Below are 18,761 nucleotides of genomic sequence, written 5' to 3' on the forward strand. Positions count from 1 at the left end.
CCCCACAGCAGAAGGGCGGCAGCTGGCAAGAGCAGGCAGCAGGTTAGCCGGCTCGGTGATGCACGCAGAGCGAGGGGGAGAGAAAGGAAACAGGATACAAGAGACGTCCGCCCTGCTGTCTGCGGGGAGCAACCCCCACCCAGCGAGACCACAGCGAACGCGAGGCCACCCACGCACCTGCTCTAAGGCGGGGTTAGTGCTTCTCCCTGCCTCTGCTCTCCCCAGCCCCCAGGATCCTGCAAGCTGCTACACGGGGAACGGAGCAAACCCTCCGGGCCTTGGGCAGATCCTGTCACTGTGCTCCTGGGATGGAGCTTCAGGCCAGAGGGGAAGCGCTGTGATCATCCGGCCTCACCTCCCTGTACAGCACAGGTCATAGCCCTCCCCTGAATTAACTCCCCGAGGCCCCTCGCTCTGGCTGGACGACAGCGGATCTTCCTGCCTAGATCTGCCAATCCTCAGCGATGGGGGAATCACCACAAGCTGGTCCAAGGGGATGCTGGCTCCTCTTGTCTGACCTCCTGGGCGTGCCAGGCCGTTAAACGTCACCCAGACCCCCCTGCCTTGAGCCAGCGACGCTAGTTAGCCCAAAACATTTCAGTCCTAGGAGATTAGCGCTGCGAGCCACCGAGAGAGACCAGGGGAGACTGAGGTGCCACCTGTGCAACGGCAGGGAACTGATGATGTGAGCGGTGCCCAGATGATCCACCCCAAGGTCCCAGGGGAGAAATCCCTTCCCAGCCCCACATCTGGCCACCAGAGTCACCCTGAGCACCTGAGCAAGACACAGCAGCTGGCATCTAATAAATGGATTCTCTGTCCCACCTCAGAGCAGTGGGCCCCACCCGTTCTGGTGCCCTGTCTCCAGCCGGGCTAATCTCTGATGCTTCAGAAGACCCTGAGGCAGGGGGTGGGGTGGCCGGGGGAGACCATGCATCAGACCATTTGTGCATCGTGGAGAAAAAACGATTCCTTCCTGACCCCTTCAGGTGACCAGCTGAAGATGGAGATTGGATTATCGGCACAGTGTTAATGCAGAATTGCCATTGTCAAGATGAGCAGGTTGAAGGCAGGCAGGTGACCTGTTCTCCCCAGGGCCCAGGAAGGAAGGGGATGAACAGGGGGATTCATAGATTGCCAGACTCCCAGGTCAGAATGGACCACCCTGACCATCCAGCCGGACACCCTCTCCCCCTGCACATACGGGCTGTGGAGCTGCCCCCAGGAGCTGGCTTAAAGCAGATCTTTTAGAAAAATAGTGAATCTTGGCTTAATGACTCCAAGCCACAGTGAGTCACCCACCCACCTATCGGGGATGCTGTTCCAACGTCTAATCAAAGTTTAAATTTGGCTGTCTTCAACTTCCAGCCATTGGATCTTGTTATGCTTCCTGATCAAGTCTGCCGAGGAGACGAAGGGGATTGTTCCATGATACGTCTCCAGATCTCTATGGAGAGCGGATCCGAGTCACCACTGAGGCAGGAAGGCAAAACATTGGGAACCAGGCTATCCGGCCTAGAACGAACCTAACTCGGAACTTGTAAAGCACTCATCAAGACGGTACCCGATCGCCTAGTGCCAGCTCTGCCACTGATTTGCCCCATGACCTTGGCCAAGTCACTTCTCCCCACTTCATGCCTCAGTTTCCTTATCTCTAAAACAGGGATACTGTTTTCCCAGCTCACGGCAGGTTTGTAAAGCTGCGTTCACTCATGTCCCCACGGCACTCAGAGACCCTCGTGGGGTGGGTGTTAGGGAAAAGCAGAATGTTATTTGCACAGGATTTGGGGTCCTGAATCCTTGCCTGGGCCCACCTACCCCCATGCCTGGAAGGTGCTAACCTCTGATGCTTTGGAGGAAGGTACCTAGCCAGATGTGCACAGACGTACCCACGGGTGGGGAGGAGAAGATGCCTTTGTGCCTCGGGGGCGACCGGCTGGAGGCTGGCAGCACGAGATTCGATTCCTCACCTCTCTGAGCCACAAATCTCATTAGCAGCCTGGATGTTAGCCAGCCCCTGCTCAGATCCAGCCTCCCCGCTGGGCGGTGGGCACCCTGCACTAGCCCCACCCCCTCCCATCTCACACGCTGCGGTCAGAGCCTGATCTCACAGCATGAATAGTAACCAGCCCAGACACGCCAGCAGCAGCACTGGGCTTCTGGCTTCACTGTCTACGACCCAGGCTGCGCCGTGCCCTGGCGGGCTGAGGGCATGCCAGCGCCAAAGGGGTCCTTCAACAACCAGGCGGGTTCTGACCGTTCACATGGCCTCGCTGAGTCTAAGCGGGCTGGTTGATTAAGGGGAGTGGGGTGGGGAATAAGACAGGATATGCAGAGCCCTGTCCTTGGTGTCAGCAGGGGGTTGCTCGAAACAACTGTCATTCATCGCCAAGATCCCACGGTGATGGGCACAGTACTAGCGTCCACGTTAGAGCTAGTGCCTGGAAATTCTGATCCCCTGAGATCGCCGAGAATGCAAATCTGCCCTCCCCCAGCCCCAGTCTGGTTCCCACAATCCACCCCCCGCCTACACACACTCTTCCTGCTCTCAAGCAGCACTCCCTCCCCACCAGGACGGCCGCCGCCTTGTCTTGCGCTGCCTGGAGTCACTTGAGGCAGAACAGATGCCAGGAAATGAACAGGGGTCTTGCCCCTCCCTCCTTGTTATCCCGCTGGTAAGTGATGGTTTAACATTGCCTCCGATGGCCCGTGAGCAGCCAGGGCCCCCGCGTGCGCACAGACACACACACACACAGACACTCCCAGCGATCTCCCCCCTTCCCCCAATCCCAGCATCTTCGCAGTGGATTCCGGGCAGAGGGATGCAAGCAGCAATATAAATAAACTTCCCGGCTATCCCGCATTCCCCGCCTCGACTGCCCTCTGGCCTATATATAGACCTGGGCCCTCTCCCCCTCGCTGCTGTAATCCACTGGGAACGGAGCAATCCCTTCCTATGAACGGACCATGGGAGCCATAGCAACCTCACGGGCTGAGTTGGGAGGGCGCCTGGTGCTGATCCCTCTTGCTACAGGCAGGGAGAGGAGCCGGCTGTGGGACGCAGCTGCTGGATGAACACGTTCTCACCACGGAATTCAATCATTCAATGGCCACTAAAACTCAATGTTCCACCCGGGGGCTATCACCCCAAGGCCTCAGAGCGCTTTACGAGACGTCAGTGAGGCCTCACAGCCGCGCCAGGGAGATGAGTCGGTAACATTGTCCCCATTTTACAGAGGGGTAAACTGAGGCACGTGGAGGGGACACGAGACAAATGACCCCTGTACCCGGGGGCAGGGGATGAATCAAGATGGTGAGCACCAGAGCATACCAAGTAGCTGAGAGGCCGGCTGTTTGAGAAGAGTAGCAGCACCCAAGATCTGAGATCCACGCCAAGCCCGGGCAGAACCAGGGAAGGTCCCAGTGCAACATCACACAAAACACATTTTTTTAAAAAAGGAAAAAATTGGTGACTGCAAACGCGGCCTGGCAAATGAAGGCTGCACCGACCGTGCAAGGCAGCACACGCCAGCCAGGTGGGGCTGCCCCAGGCACTGCTCGGCACCATGTCCACCTCTCCAAGGGCACCTGAACCACCATGGTCTTTAAGGGTCTCCCCCAGTGCCCTGGCCAAACTCCAATCAAAAGTTACATTCCATCCTCCTGAGTCTGCCTGGGGTTGCATTCAAAGATGTCATCTCCCCCCTACAGACCCCCACGTAGCCACTACAGAACAGATCCCACATGCATTTCACTGCTCCCTGAACAAAGGGTCTCTAGTGCTTTGGGATCCTTCGAGATGAAAGGCCCTATATTAAGGAGGCTATTTACACAATGGCGGCCTCACCCAGCCCCTCCAGGCTACATGCACATCCGTCTGAAACTCCTCACAACTGCTCCTTGTATTGCAGGAGCAGCAGGCAGCTTCGCCACAAAGATTCCAGTAACATGACAGACACAATCTTGCTGAGGCAACGGATGCTTTCCAGGGGTTTCCTCACCAGAGACAACTGCATGAGAGCCAGATCTTCATTGCCACTTGCCTGCTGGAACAGGAGAGAAGCCTTTTCCCCCTGCCACTGCAGAATCCCCAGACAGCTAGGAGTCTGCTACCTTGCCCCTTGCCCAGCCTCTCATATGTGAGGTGCCCTTCTCCTCAGAGTAGCCCTTTTCCGCAAGGAGCAGCAGCGTGAACAATACAGAAATCGCGTCCGTTTCCTGGCTGAACAGCAGCTGCCTAAACTGACCTAATAATCTGGAGGAGTTCTGTTCCAGATCCAAACTCACAGCTGGTACCTACTGCCAGCAGGAAATTCACACCCTAAATAAAAACTGGCCTTGGCCAAAACTCTGAGCAGCAGCAGAGGCACTGGGGCTGCCGGCCTGTTAGGGGCAGGAGGACAGCCTTACACTGCACTGTGGGGAGAAGGTTATTTCAGCAACCTACAGGCGCAAAAGATCTCTTCAAAAAAATACATCTCACAGCTCAGATTGTGCAGATATTGACTTCTTAGCCCCATACATGGACACTGGGTAAGGAGAGCTTCCCACTCGCAATACAGAAGCATGTTGCTCAAGCCCTGGCTTAACCCTTCATGTCCCAGACCACTCAGGGTATGGCTGGAGGGGGAACCAAGAAACACGCACGCTTTCAATCTCACCCACCTTTTCGGCCACGCTGACAGCTCGCCTGCTGCGTCCTCTCAGAAGCCAGTGAGGGGTGACCAGTTCTCCGTGCAGTGGCAGCCCTGCAAGCGAGAACATCAAGGTGAAAAGGTGCAGTGAACACGGGCAGGGGTTCTCCCCGTCCCGCAAGAGAACAAAATCCAGAGATCGGAACATTTCTCATTGACGTGCTGACGACAGGACTCCCCTCCGACGGCACTGGCAGAACGCGGCTGAGGAATCCAAGCTGGCCAAGCCCTTTGAGAACTCTCCGGTCTATTTCAGGCACTTATGTGACAACACAGGCCATAACGACCGAGTGTCTCGCAATATTTAATGGGTCCTGGTGGTTTCTCCATCCCTGGCAATTTTAAAATCAAGACTGGGTGTTTTTTCCTAAAAGGTCTGCTCTGCTTCAAACAGGAATTACTTTGACAAGGTCTCTGGCAGGTATTATTCAGGTCACATTAAATGATCAAGGTGGTCCCTTCTGGCCCTGGGACCTACGAATGTGTGCATTTATTCTCCCTGTGAAATAGGGAAGTGCTGTTCTGTAGATTACAGGAACGGAGGCAGAGAGACTAAAGTGACTTGCCTGAGGTCACATGGGAAATGTGCGGTGAAAAAGGGGATTGAACGCAGGTCCTCCAATTCCCAAGCGACCATTCTAGCCACTGGCCCATCCTTCCTCTCAGGCAGAACCCCCGTCCCCGCCCAGAGAAGTGCTACAGGAATGTAACAATCAGTACAATATAATAATCTGGTGGAGCGCTGTTCCAGATCCACACTCACGGCTTGTGCCTACTGCCAGCACAACGGCTGCACCCTGCATACAAACATATTGCTGGCGAAAGATGCCAGACTGCCCCCCGGGAGACCGCAAAGCTCTAGTTAAATCACCCAGCAGGCACAGCACTGACCCCCCTGCATCAGTTTGCTGTAGCCCTATCCTGGGGCCACATCTAGAGGCCAGAGGAGCTCCTTCACCATGACCCAGTTCAACCCTTGGCTTCTATACACCAGCAAGGAATTTGGCCCTCGGAGTGAGTCTCTCCACTTCATTTCACACAAGTCACCAAACCGCCGTAAGTAACAACTTTCACTGATTTCCAACCTGTATTTGAGCCTGCAGTCTGGCGGTGAACGGACCTGCAACCCATCATCACTTCCTCTGACCCATCCCAGCTCCCCAAGACAAGGCAATGCGTGGAGTTCCCCTGGCTCATTCGAGTACCTCGAGTTTTCATAACCATTCCGCTGCATTTGACTGCAGAATAAGGAACAGCGACTGATGACTCAATCTGATAAACAGACAAATCTGTTATTGCTGAAGGAACACGTGAAACTTGCAAAACAGCACAAGATCTTCCAAAGCCTCAAGTGACAGGGACGCCGTACAAACGAACGCATGTTCAGTCAAAGCTTGGATTTAGTCACAGCCCCAAGGGGAGGGTTATTGATCAGAACAACCGGGCTCCTGCTTGTTTCAGTTCCTCGGTGCGAAGAGCTGAAAGCAGACTGCGCTGAGGGAGATGTGAAGGGTGGAGTTTCTGACAACTCGGGTTTGGTCTAAAACCAGCTAAAGATTTGGTCAGAAACCACATGCACATTAAAACCAAGGCTACAACAACAGGAGTATCAAAAGCGTAGCTGTGTCAATGTCGCACAGATTCACAGCTTGTCAGGCCAGCTTGTCTGCGTTAATTCCCTGCGTTAATTCCTGTTCGAACTAGAGCAGATCTTTTAGAGAAAGCATCCAATCTTGATTGCCAGTGATGGTGACCCTTAGTCAATTGTTCTGAGGGTTAATTATCCCCACTGTTAAAAATTCACATCTCATTTCCAGTGCGAAGTGGTCTAGCTTCAGCTTCCAGCCAATGGCTCTCGTTCGATCTTTGTCTCTTAGGCCATGCCTATATTACAGGCACTAAAACGGCACAGCTATAGTGCCCTACCTATGCCATGGTACTAGACGCTTCCTACAGCAACAGAAGGGGTTTTTCCTCTCGCTGCAGGTAATCCACACACACCCTGCCCCCAAGCAGCGGTAGCTAGGTTGATGGATGCATTATTCCATCAATCTAGCCACGTCACCACTGGGTTTAGATCAGCATGGCTACGGCACTCGGGGGTATGAATTTTTCACCCACCCACCCCCAAACGCCGTATCTATGTCGCCTGAACTTTTAAGCGTAAGCCAAGCCTTAGACTGAAGAGCCCTGAAGTCTTGTTCTGTAACACGAATAGGACACTGGGTGGGCCTGAGATTACCATTTGAGAAAACAAAATCAGTTTAATAGACTGCTTGAAGAGCTAAAATACGTCAGCAAATTTATGAGCAGCTTTCGTGGGAGGATCTCAGAGTTTTTACAAAACACTAATTAAGGCTCAAGCCCCTGGAGGTAAATGACTATTTCCCAGGCAGGGAAACTGAGGCACAGAGCAGTGAAGTGATTTACCCTCAAATCACAAAAGGAGTTGCTGCCAGAGCTCAGATTAGAACTACAGGCCAGCATCCCAACCCCTAGGAATCATTTCCCTTTGTGGTTTTTTTAAGGTCTCATTACAGGATACCCAGAAAGGGAAGGAAGGGGAAAAGCAGAATTAACTGTTGCTCTACTGCTCCTGCCCTTGCTCAGAGAATCCGGATTCCTGACACAGCTGGGGACAATCTGTGGCTTCAGATTTTTGATGGAGGCAGAAATAATCTTTACACTGAAAAGGCCAAACAACCATGTAAAGAAAGGACAAGTTCAATACCCAAGTTTGAAACCTCCAGCTGTTTAGGGAAGCTTCCAGGAACCTACTGACAGGCTCTGAGGCCCAGATCCTCAAGGATAATTGATTGATTTCAAATTGATTATCTTTGAGGATCAGGGTTTTTCCATCCATCCAACTGAGCAGGGGTCCTAACCTTGCTGGATATGCTGCAAAGCCCACCTTTCTCCAGGGGTGTTTGGAGATAGGATGGGACACGAGGAGTTGTTTATAATGATTACCTGGGGGAGTCCTGCGGTCATATCATAATGGCTGTTCTTTATTATGCTAAAACCCTAGCTGTGCTGAAAACTGTCCTTGCAGTGAATGGGAGGGGCTTAGACCCTGACATGGGACCCTGTTAAAATCTAAATCAAATAAATTACAATGGAATGTTTTTTCCAATCCATCTCCCTGTTTTTCAGGGAATTACATACACGCCCCCCCCCCCATTCTGCAAGCATGCTCTCCAGGAGTGCCCCGTTCCTGCCGTTGATATAGCTGTCATTCTGTATCTGCACTGGGATAGCGCCTAGAATCTCCAGTCACAGACCAGGGCCCAGCGCAAGGTGCTGTACGAACACTTAGAGGCAGTCCCTGTCCCGCCTGGCCCCAAACTTGATCAATTATTTCTGCCAAGCCAGGATCCCCCCCGGTGCACCCAGCTCTGAGGGTCCTTTTAACACACGGCTGCCCAACACCATGCAGTGTGTTCAGAAAGAAAATAAAATCCTAAGGATACAGAACTGTTTTCGTTTCATTTCAAGCAGAAAAATCTCATTTCATTTTTTTGGAGGGAACCCACCCTGCACACGCCGGAAAGAGAGACCAAAGCGAACATTTCGGTTTTGTCAATAGCAGAAAACGTCAAAGGTAACAAAAACTTTCCCAGAAAATGTTCCTGTCCTTCCAAAACGCTGGTTTTCATCTTAAAGAGGGTGCACAAGGAAACCTGGCTCCTGCCCCTGGGGAGTGGTGGCTGGGAGAGCTGTGGCTTGAGCGCAGGCTGGGAGCCCCTCCACCCCTGTAGCGGCGCAAGGGGCCACTGGCTGCGATGTCTGACAGGGGCCCCCTATGGATGTGCCCCCGGAGCCGATGTCTGCAGGGCGAGGACTCGCTAGCCCAGCCCAGGGCAGAGGGAAGTTGGCTGCGAGCAGCAAGCCGCCTCCTGATCCCCCAGCACGACCATATAGAGGCATGGAGCGGAGCCCGCCTGGCCGGGGGCCGCACAGCGGGAGGCTCCCCGCTAGGGCAGCACCCAGCCCGGCTGGGTTGGGCAGGGGGACCCCAGCCCCCCTCGGCCCGCGCTGCTGCCCGACTGTCTGCCGGCTCCATTCAAAGTCCCAGCACCCATGTGCACCCAGCCAGGCGCATCCACCTCCCCGCCAGCCAGACCCAGGAGGGCTCCCACCCTCCCAGCCACGCCCGGGGGCTGCACCCCAGGAGCACCCAGCCAGGGGCATCCACCTCCCCGCCAGCCAGACCCAGGAGGGCTCCCACCCTCCCAGCCACACCCGGGGGCTGCACCCCAGGAGCACCCTCCCCGCCAGCCAGACACTGGAGGGCTCACCCACCCTCCCCGCAGGAGCAGCCCTCCCCCCAGCCACACCCAGGGGGCCGCACCCCACGTGCACCCACCCCCCTCCCCCCAGCCAGACCCTAGAGGGCTCAACCCCCCCCCCCCCCCGCAGGGGCAGCCCTCCCCCCACCTCCCTCCCCCCAGCGGGCCGCACCCACCCCCCTCCCGCCAGGCAGACCCGGGGGGGCCCCCTCTGGGCACATCCCCCCGGCGTGGCCCGGCCCCTCTCCCAGGCCAGGGGGGCTCGGGGGGCTCTGCCCTTGCGACCGCCCCGCGCTCCCTTACCTGGTGCCTCGGAGGCGGCCGCGGGGCTGGGGAGCAGCAGCAGCAGGAGGTGGAGGAGGAAGCGCCCCCCAAGGGGTCCCCCGAGCGTGCCCCGGCCGCAGGGCTTGCGGGGGGCGCCCGACTCCATCCCCGCGGCGCGCTGCCCTCCGCCTGCCGGCGCCGCTGCCTCTGCCCGGCCTCTTATCCAGCCCGGGCTCGCCCCGCCCCGCCCTTCGCCGCCAGCTGGGGCCCCGCTGCATCCTGGGGCTTGTAGGCAGCGGGCCGGGGCCGGGCTCGGGGCTTGTGTGATGAGAAACAGCCGCCCTGCGAAGCGCCCCCCTTGGCTGCAGCTCCCAGGGTCCCCCCAAGCTCCTGGCACGGCAAGAGCCTCAGCCTGGGCTTGGGGATAAACGCAGGCCAGGAACACAAAGTCCCCCCGCGTGCGCACACACCCCTCCGCAACACACACCCCGCAACACACACCCCTACATACCGCACGCTGGCCCCTGCCCCGCACTTTTCCCTGGCTCCAAGTGGCCCGGATGCGACAGTGGTTGGCTGGGGCCCAACGTGAACCGCTGCCACTTTCTTTTTGCTGCACATTTCAACCTACAAAAAGAGGAACAAATAAAAGGCTTCGTCTCGGGTGGGGAACTTCTTGTGCAGCTAGGCCAGGAGAGAGCGGCGGCTGGCTCGCTTTCCTCGCACTTTTGACACTACCGGTGGTGTCAGTTTCAGGTAGTCATAGGTTTATAGGTGTCGATGTATTGCTAGAGATTTTCTCTCTATTCTGGGGTGGGCAAACTAGGGCCCACGGGCCACATCCGGCCCTCGAGTTCCTGCTGGGGAGTGGGGTCTGAGGCTTGCCCCACTCCAGCCGGGGAGTGGGGGCCAAGGGTGCTCCGCACACATGTGCCGAACAGCGGCATGTCCCCCCTCCGGCTCCTACGATTAGGGGCAGCCAGGGGGCTCCACGCGCCTCCCCTGCAGCTCCCATTGGTGAGGAACCATGGCCAGTGGGAGTTGCAGGGGCGGCACCTGCGGACAGGGCAGCGTGCAGAGCCGCCTGGCCTCACCTCTGCATAGGAGGAGGAGGAGGGGGGACATGCCGCTGCTTCCAGGAGCTGCTTGAGGTAAGTGCCGCCTGGAGCCTACACCCCTGACCCCATCCTGTGCCCCAACCCCCTGCCCCAGCCCTGATCCCTCTCCTGCACCCCAACCCCCTACCCCAGCCCGGAGCCCCCTCCCGCACCCTGAACTCCTCATTTCTGGCCCCACCCTAGAGCCCGCACCGCCAGCCAGAGCACTCCCCCGTGCCCCAACCCTCTGCCCCAGCCCTGATCCCCCTCCCACCCTCTGAACCTCTTGGTTCCAGCCTGGAGCACCCTCCTACACCCCAAATGAGCCCTCCCGCTACCCCAACCTCCTGCCCCAGCCCAGAGCCTCCTCCTGCATCCTGAACTCCTCATTTCTGGCCCTGCCCCAGAGCCCACACCCCTGCCAGAGCCCATACCCCCTCCTGCACCCCAACCCCAATTTCATGAGCATTTCTGGCCCACCATACAATTTCCATACCCAGATGTGGCTCTCAGGCCAAAAAGTTTGCCCACCCCTGCTCTACACACACAGTTCCCATTGTGTACCTAGTACTCCTTTTCCTGCCTTTCACTGGCTCACAGCTCTTCTCCAGGGTGGAGCAAAAGCATGAATGGCTTGCAGCAAGCATTCAAACTGAGTGCCTCTCACCTTCCTTTCCAAATGCGCCTGCCAAAAAAAATACATGGGAGTCTTGTTCATTGCCACAAATGACTTGACCGCTTTCCAAAGGTCACAGATATTCCTCCCCTGGGGTTCAGCTGATGTCAGGACTTTTCTCAGGATGAAGGGAATGTATTTTTCTTTAGCTTCCTGGCCCCGCCTCCCCCCCCCTTTCCTGAACCTAATGCCCCAGCTGGGTGTTAGCAGAGCAAGACGGAGCAATGTCCCCACACATTGCTGAGATGTAAAAACACACAGAGCTCCCATGGCACTTTTCAGAACACTATTTTTTGTTTAAATCTGTGCTGTAACCAACCCAAAACAGGTCACTTTTCATCCAAAATAAGAGTGTCCACAGCGGAGGGCTGCATAGATTTAGCAAAATCAGTATGCAAACCGGCCCTCCGAGTAAAGTGGCATGAGAAGAGGCTAAGGGAAGCAACAGCCTGCTCTAGAAAAGGTCATCCCCAATCCCCACCACATCCTGCTCTCTGAGGACGCTCTGGCCTCTTGACAGAAGGTGGAGAGAGTTTAAATCAACCGTTAATCCCAATCCTCATTATTAAAGTGTTCCCAACCTTTACAAATAAAAACAGGTTGAGGTACCCAGTCCCATTCAGAGAGAGGATACCACACGCAAGATGTCAGCAAAGGTGACCTCCTTCCTGGGAATCACTGCAACTACCTCCACACATGTGCTGGGGCTAGGGGGGCTGCCTCACTCCCTGGCTTGAAATGGTTTCCATCATATCCAGGGTTTATGGTTTGGTTCAAAGGCTCTCAGCACCCCCACTATACACAGTGTTCCAGCACCCCTGCCTCCACAAAAGGCAATATGCTCTACAAGTTAGAGATGGGGATGGGGAGCCAGGACTCCTGGATTCCAGTCCTCAATCTGCTACTCACTAGGTGACCTTTAGCAATTCACTGCATCTCTGTGCCTCCATTTCCCCATCTGTAAATTGGGTCTAATAATTCTTACCTACTTCAGGCGGGTGGTTAGGAGGATTAAGAGACAGTCAATTTGTTTGAGATTCTCATTTGATAAATGAGATGCCACTTAGCAGCACATGGCTGTCACATTCATGTCAGGGATAGAACTCAGACCCCCCTACTCTAAAAAGCACAGGCCCCTATCACTTGAGCTAAAGGAAAATCTTCATTAGCACTTTACAGTACAGTATAGGGACCATAAAACAAAGGTGTGCAGTTCAAATCCTCTCCAGTATGGGGCAGTGATGTGAACACACACACACACATCCCCCAGCCCCACCAGTTCATTGGCATAAAAGTTACCCTAAGCAATAAACCTGTGTAAACGTCATGGGAATCTTCTCAGAACAAGGCGGGAAATAGCTTCCCATCTCACATAATTAATTCCCGGACATAGGCATGGAAAATCCAATATAATGCTGTTATAAATCAGCAATAAGTCACAGTTTCATACAGATGAGAAGGATTTTCCCATTCCACCCACTGGAGAAACACACAATGCAACAATGATGGGAGGAGGAGGAGTGTGTGTGTAGATAGATATATCTACACACACACATACTCCTCCTCCTGTCATTGTTGCATACACACAAACAAGAAACAGCAGAGTGCATGGTCAAGATTGGTGTGGGGAGGGTAGGCCTTACCAACTCAAGAGGTTCCCACTCAGCCAAGGGATTGGATGGCTCTGGGGACGCTATGAGGTGGAGTTTAGATAAATGAGGATCGCAGGCCAGAGGTGGCGGGGGGGGCACAAGACTCACTGCAGGCATTCGCCCCAGGGCTGCAAAGCCTCCCTGATTTCCCACTCCAGTCTCCAGCAGCCTCTAGGAGACCATCACAAAGCCTCAGAAACAGCCCGCAGCGTTTCCTAAGCATTAGCTGTTCATGCACATCCCCGGCCAAGCCACACCACTACCTGGCTACACCACTGCCTAATTCTCAGTCACTCTGCTCCAGCACTTGGGGCAGGGACAGCAAAGGGCAAAGATGGCTTTAGGCTCATGGGGCTCAGGTTAGGGGCTGGAAAAAAAAATCTGTGTGTAGATGCCCAGGCTAGAGCCTGAGCTCTGGGACCCGGTGAGGGCGGAGGGTCCCAGAACTAGGGCTCCAGCCCGAGCCAGAGCATTTACACAGCCATTTTTAGCCCCGCAGCCTGAGTCAGCTGACTTGAGCCAGCCGTGGCCAGGCCATGGGTCGATACTCGAGCTGTGCAGGGCACTGCCTGGCTCTGGTATGCGTTAGGCCAGGGAAGTCATGTATACCGAGGGCATTCTCAGGGCATTTCCACCTACTTTCAGACCCCTTTCCAGTGCCGGGTTTACAATGGCGCCAGTGGTGCCATGGAGCTGGGCCCATGCTCAGAAGGGGCCCCGGCCTGCTCTGCTTGCCCTGCGCCCCGAGACCCCACTGGCTCCCCCAGCCCCACTTGCTCCTCTCAACCTGCCCACCAGCTGGCCGGGGGCTCCTCTCCACCCCCTGGCCCCACTCGCTGGCTTCTCTCTGCCCCCTGGCCGGACCCCAGTGCACCCCTGGCTCCGGGCTGTCTCTGCTTCCCCTCCACCTGTGGGGCCCCACCTGTCTCCCTGGAGCTGAGCCGGCCAGTCTCAGCCAGTTGGGGGGTGGGATGGGACCAGGGGAGGGGAGAGGGGAACCTTGGCTGGGCTCCTCCAGGCAAGTGGGTCCTGAAGGAGCCCGGCTGGGGCAGGCCCTGGCCTGGCTGATTGTGCCACTCCCGAGAGGCTGGAGTGATTCTCTGTCCCGGGACCAGCTCTGGCTGCACTGCCGGCTCAGCCCAGCAGACACAGTCGCCCCCCAGCAGGGCCAGTGAGTGCAGCCAGGAGGCAGGGCATGGGGGAGTGTCTCTTTGGAGGATCTGGGTGGGGGGTGCTGGGCTCTGAGGGGGTGGGGAAGATCTGTGTGTGTGTTGGGGCACTAGGGAGTGGGGGTTCTGTGTGGGATGCTGGGCAGTTGTGGTGGGGCTGTGGGCAGGGAGGCGCTGGGCAGGGGTGGTGTTGTACAGGGTGTTGTGCATTTGTGGGTGGGTCGGGGGGGGTGCTGGGCATAGTGGGTCTGGGGGGGAGCTCTGGCCATAGGGAATTGGGAGGGGGGGGTTCTGGTGTGTGTGTGGGATGTGTGGCTTGGCGTGGGTCCACCCCCGAGGGGAAGGGGCAGGCTGGCAGCACAGGGCTGGGCAGGCCATTGTGCATCTGGCAACTGCCAGTTTGTAACTAGTGCCCTGGCACTTGGCTGGGCGGAGTGGGGTCACCCCAGCCATGACATGACCCTGGCCGGCCCCTCACTCCAGGGACTGATCTCCCCGTGTCATGCTCCATTGCTCCCATGGGGGCCCACAAATATGTGATGCACCAGGCCCACAAAAGCTTAATCCGGCCCTGCCCCTTTATGGTGCCAGAGCATCATAGAGGGTCTTTGTATAAATGAGAACCAAGCCCTCCACATCTCTTGGCTTTAAGGACTGGGTGACATCAGTACTGATATAAACCTACAAAAACTACTGCCACCGAGTGCATTCTGCAGCTGGATCACGCTGCCAGGCAGCTGTGGGGCCGATTCACATATCCATGCATGGGCCAACAGTAGCACATGGGCAGCGGAAGGAGGGATTATTAACAAATGTTGCACACGGAAAGAGTAAGCACTCCCTTGGCCTAATTCTTCTTCACAACACTCAGTGATGGACCTAACACCTTCCCAGTCCTCCAGGTCACTCACTCTTTGTAATCACGCAGGAGGCGATTTTCAGGCAGTGATATTAGGAAGATACTCCTTGCACCCCCACTTGAACCCAGGCTGCCACTTCCTTGGCCTTCAGCACATCTCCAGCAGCACTTTGGTCCTTTAGCAGCTTGTTCTGGAAACGATCTGGAGAAAGCTCTTATGTGGTACTAGGTGTATGGTTTACTTAGTCACTTGCAACAATCAGTGGCTGAATATGCAAGCAGAAGTCACTGGCCATGGTGGAACAAGGGGAATTTTCTTGTAGGGGAAATCCACAAGCTCTGCAGATATAGGGTCTGCCCACAAACTGTCCCCAGAATCTAAACTTTCAGTGATGTTATGTACCAAACCTTTCATCACAAAGCACTTTTCAAACAGGCTACACAGCACCATGCTAATGGAGCCACAGGGGAGGCCAGTAGCCTGCTGTAGGACTGGAATGGAAACTTTGGCCAGACACACTAGGGCTGACTTCTACAAAAAAACCCAAGGGGACCACCCAAAAAGTGGCAATATAGAAATGACAGTCTCACAGAACAGCTCTGCTCTCTGGTTGTACTCAGGGCCAGATCCGCTAACCTTGGGAACTCCAACAAAACATTACTGCTGTGGACGCGATAGCCCTGTAGGAGCCAACACAGCTACAGAGGAGGGAGCTGGATTCTGTTCCCTTTTTTGCCTCATCAAAAATAATCTATCAAGTTCCAATCAGTGACACCGGTGCTAGCTATGGAAAGTAATAGGGCTGCAGAGGTATCACTTAGAGCATGATAGGAATGCAACATATTGGTTCTTATATTTCCCTCGTCACTGTGGTATCTAGAAGTATACTAATCAATGTGACTAGCATTTCTCATGTGGCATTTGTTCCTTCCTCCTCCTCCCCCACCCCCGGCCCTCACTTAGTCTTTTTATTGAACTGGCAACGTATGAGGAGAAAGGAAACCAGCTCGATTCTCAGATTTTGTCTGCATTAAGGAATTGCACTTTTCCAACTTACAGCAGCTCTGCTGAACCTGTTCAGCACGCTCACAATGAGCACTCACTACAACGCTGTGGGTCCCGATCCTACAGTTCGGGATGTGGGGACGTAACATCTGGAGAGGGGACTGCATTATTCGTTATAGATAAGCGTTTTCCAGTGTATATAGTAGTAGGTATTTCACAAAATTACATGGCCTCCGTAGCACATACAAGCAGTCTATTTTTAAGCCCTAATATTGCTGCATTACACCTTATTGGGCAGAAAACTCATATGCCTCAAGTTACAGAAGCTGCAAATAGCTCAAAACAAGAAAGTACACAGTACAGGAAAACATTACACCCAGTGGTCACACACCTGAAACAGGATTCAACAGGGGCCACTGTTGCTCCAAGCAAGTGCATTTGCATCAGTGCCGGCAATACTTGTGCAGCGCTACAAGCACCTGCATGGCACACATCTGGCAGGGGCTTGCTAGGATTAAATGCCTCATGTTTAGGTGTGCAAGGCTGGCCCGTAGAAGATCCACCTTTGTATTCACAAATGGAGCATGGTTAATCTGGACTAAGAATCAATATACATGGAATCACCATGCCATTCTTGCTGGAATCTCTTTTCGGGACAGAACAGCATTTTAACAGCTACAAAAGCCAGGATGCATTTAAGGTCTTGTAGAAGGGTGAGTTTACCTGGTCTGATATCAGGAAGATCAGCTGCTGCAGTTTCCCTTTATTGAGCTCTGCAGTAATAGCACAGCCAGATCATTGGCTTCCTTCTTGGGAGTGTGGCTTATTAAAATGACAGTTCAGTGTCAACTCAAAGGAAAACCAGGCTCTTCCAGACTGTACAGTTCATTCAGCTCCTTACTGGACCCCACAGTTTCTTCCCCGAAATCCAGGGCCTGCTGCCTCTGTCCCGGTCCTCTTCCACCCTTCATTATAGTAGTTCCAGCCAGCACTTTCCAACTAGCTGGTGTGGAGAACCTCTTTCCAGGGCTTCTTAGACCCTGGACCTCCTGCAGGTGTGTCTCATCTGACTGAACAGTTTCCCTCCTATTGGAAGCCTAAATTCCTAAGACTCAGGTGGTGTCCAGGTGATTACCTCATCCCTAGCCTCAAAACCCAACACTGGGGAGGCAGTCAACTAGGTAGAGGCCAAGCTGAGCCCAAGTCTCTCAGGGTATGTCTACACTGCAACTGAACACCCCTGGCTTGGCCCATGTCAGCTGGCGCAGGCTGTGGGACTGTAACATTGCAATGTAGATGTTCACGCTCAGGCTGAAGTCTGAGTTCTAGGACTCCATGATGGGAAAGTTCTCACAGCCCAGGCTCAAACCCATGCCCGAATATCCACACTGCAATTTTACAGCCCCATGAACTTAAGTCAACTGGCACAGGCCAGCTGCAGGTGTTTAATTGCATTGTAGACTAGGGTTACAACATGGTATGGCCACAACCACATGTAAACCATGGTTATTTTTAATAGGGTCAGTTGTGTTATTCTGGACTCCTTAGCGCCTCTTAAAGCTGGTAATGTTGAAAGGCGCTAAAATGATTTGCATATACACCTCTACCCCGATATAACGCTGTCCTCGGGAGTCAGAAAATCTTACCGTGTTATAGGTGAAACCGCGTTATATCAAACCTGCTTTGTCCGCGGGAGTGCGCAGCCCCGCCCCCCTGGAGCGCTGCTTTACCGCATTATATCCAAATTAGTGTTATATCGGGTCACATTATATCGATATAATATATCGGGGTAGAGGTGTACTGGGTTAGATACTGGCTCCAGTGAAGTCAATAGGAGTTTTACTGTTGACTTCAATAGGGCCAGTATTTAATCCACCAATCTTTTGTTCTATGCCCACCAGGCACAGCTCTTTAAAGAGCATATATGTAGCATTGTAGCTGACAGGGTGTGTTACGTGGAACACACCTGTAGGAAAGCAGGCTGCAAGACAATTATCCATTGGAAAAAAGGGAGTAGTGGTTAAAAGGGCCTGGGATCTGGGAAGGTTAGAAATTCTAGGGTTTTCCTAGAATCTGAGATGCAGGAGGCACCACTCCCCTTCCTCTTTGACAGTTCTCAATAAATCATTTAGTGAGACGGCTTTAAAACAAAAACACCCCCAAAAGATTCCCTCCTAAGATTGCCCATTCATCATAAGAGACTGACTCCTACCAACAACTTTAAAACTCCTAGATGAACTCCACAGAATATAATAGCATTACCCTGGAGTGAGGATATCACGCTCAACACTGGAGAGGAGACAGGCCCTGTCCCAAGGACCTTACAGTCTAATTCAGATTCAGAGACCCTGATTCTCTTCTCACTCATACCATTCTTACGTTGGTGTGACTCCACTGGCTTCAGTGGTGTTACTCCCAATATATACTACTCTAAAGGGATAATCTAGCTCAAAGGAGTATAGACCAGGTGCCAAATCCTAAAGTCCTTCCTTACTCAGTTTTTACTAATCCTTTCCTCAGGCAAAACTGTCACTGACTTCAAAAGGGTTTTTCCTTAGAAAGGCCTTTCAAAAGTTGAGTAAGCACCTCAGAATTTGACACCAGAGACATAAGAGCCCCCATGTGATGGTGTTTCTAGCAGTGGTGGTAACTAGAAGATCAGCCTTCAAAGACTGCATGGAGGAAACGAAGGAAAAGAAAGCTGTTTGGTACAGGAAAAGGGCACCCTTCCAAGCATAAGTGGCTTCCTCGAAACCTGGTTCCCACCCTCAAACAATCATTTCCCCCCCACGCACCACATGCAGTTTCCTATCACCTCTATTCCAGCCTTATACATGTTTTATCCTCCAAAGGGGGATAAGACAGCAAACCCAATTCAAATTTGCTAGGTATCTAAGGCAAGGTGCCAGTTCCCATACTATCCCCTCAGCAATGCATATGGTAGCAAATATACACTAAGTGATAATAGTAAAACTCGAGGCTTCTCTCAGACTCTGGTGACAGGACTCAAAATCACAAGACAGAGCTGCTGCTCAGCAAGTTGAGATAGATGACC

General features: G+C 54.0%; 1 protein-coding gene across 3 annotated transcripts in view; it reads right to left on the reverse strand.

Moving 5' to 3' along the window:
- ADAM33 (ADAM metallopeptidase domain 33) overlaps positions 1–9,447 on the reverse strand; it is a 74,059-nt gene extending 64,612 nt beyond the window's left edge. For all 3 annotated transcript variants that reach the window (XM_045018188.1, XM_045018189.1, XM_045018187.1), the window contains exons 1-2: positions 9,287–9,447; positions 4,666–4,748 (exon numbers count right to left, since the gene is read on the reverse strand). In XM_045018188.1, the coding sequence (XP_044874123.1) occupies positions 4,666–4,748; positions 9,287–9,413 (210 nt within the window). In that variant the 5' untranslated portion in view covers positions 9,414–9,447. The remainder of the gene's footprint in view (positions 1–4,665; positions 4,749–9,286) is intronic.
- Positions 9,448–18,761: the final 9,314 nt, after the last annotated feature.

Source organism: Mauremys mutica, chromosome 5 (genome assembly GCF_020497125.1).
Source record: "Mauremys mutica isolate MM-2020 ecotype Southern chromosome 5, ASM2049712v1, whole genome shotgun sequence".
In the NCBI taxonomy this organism is placed as follows: domain Eukaryota; kingdom Metazoa; phylum Chordata; order Testudines; family Geoemydidae; genus Mauremys; species Mauremys mutica.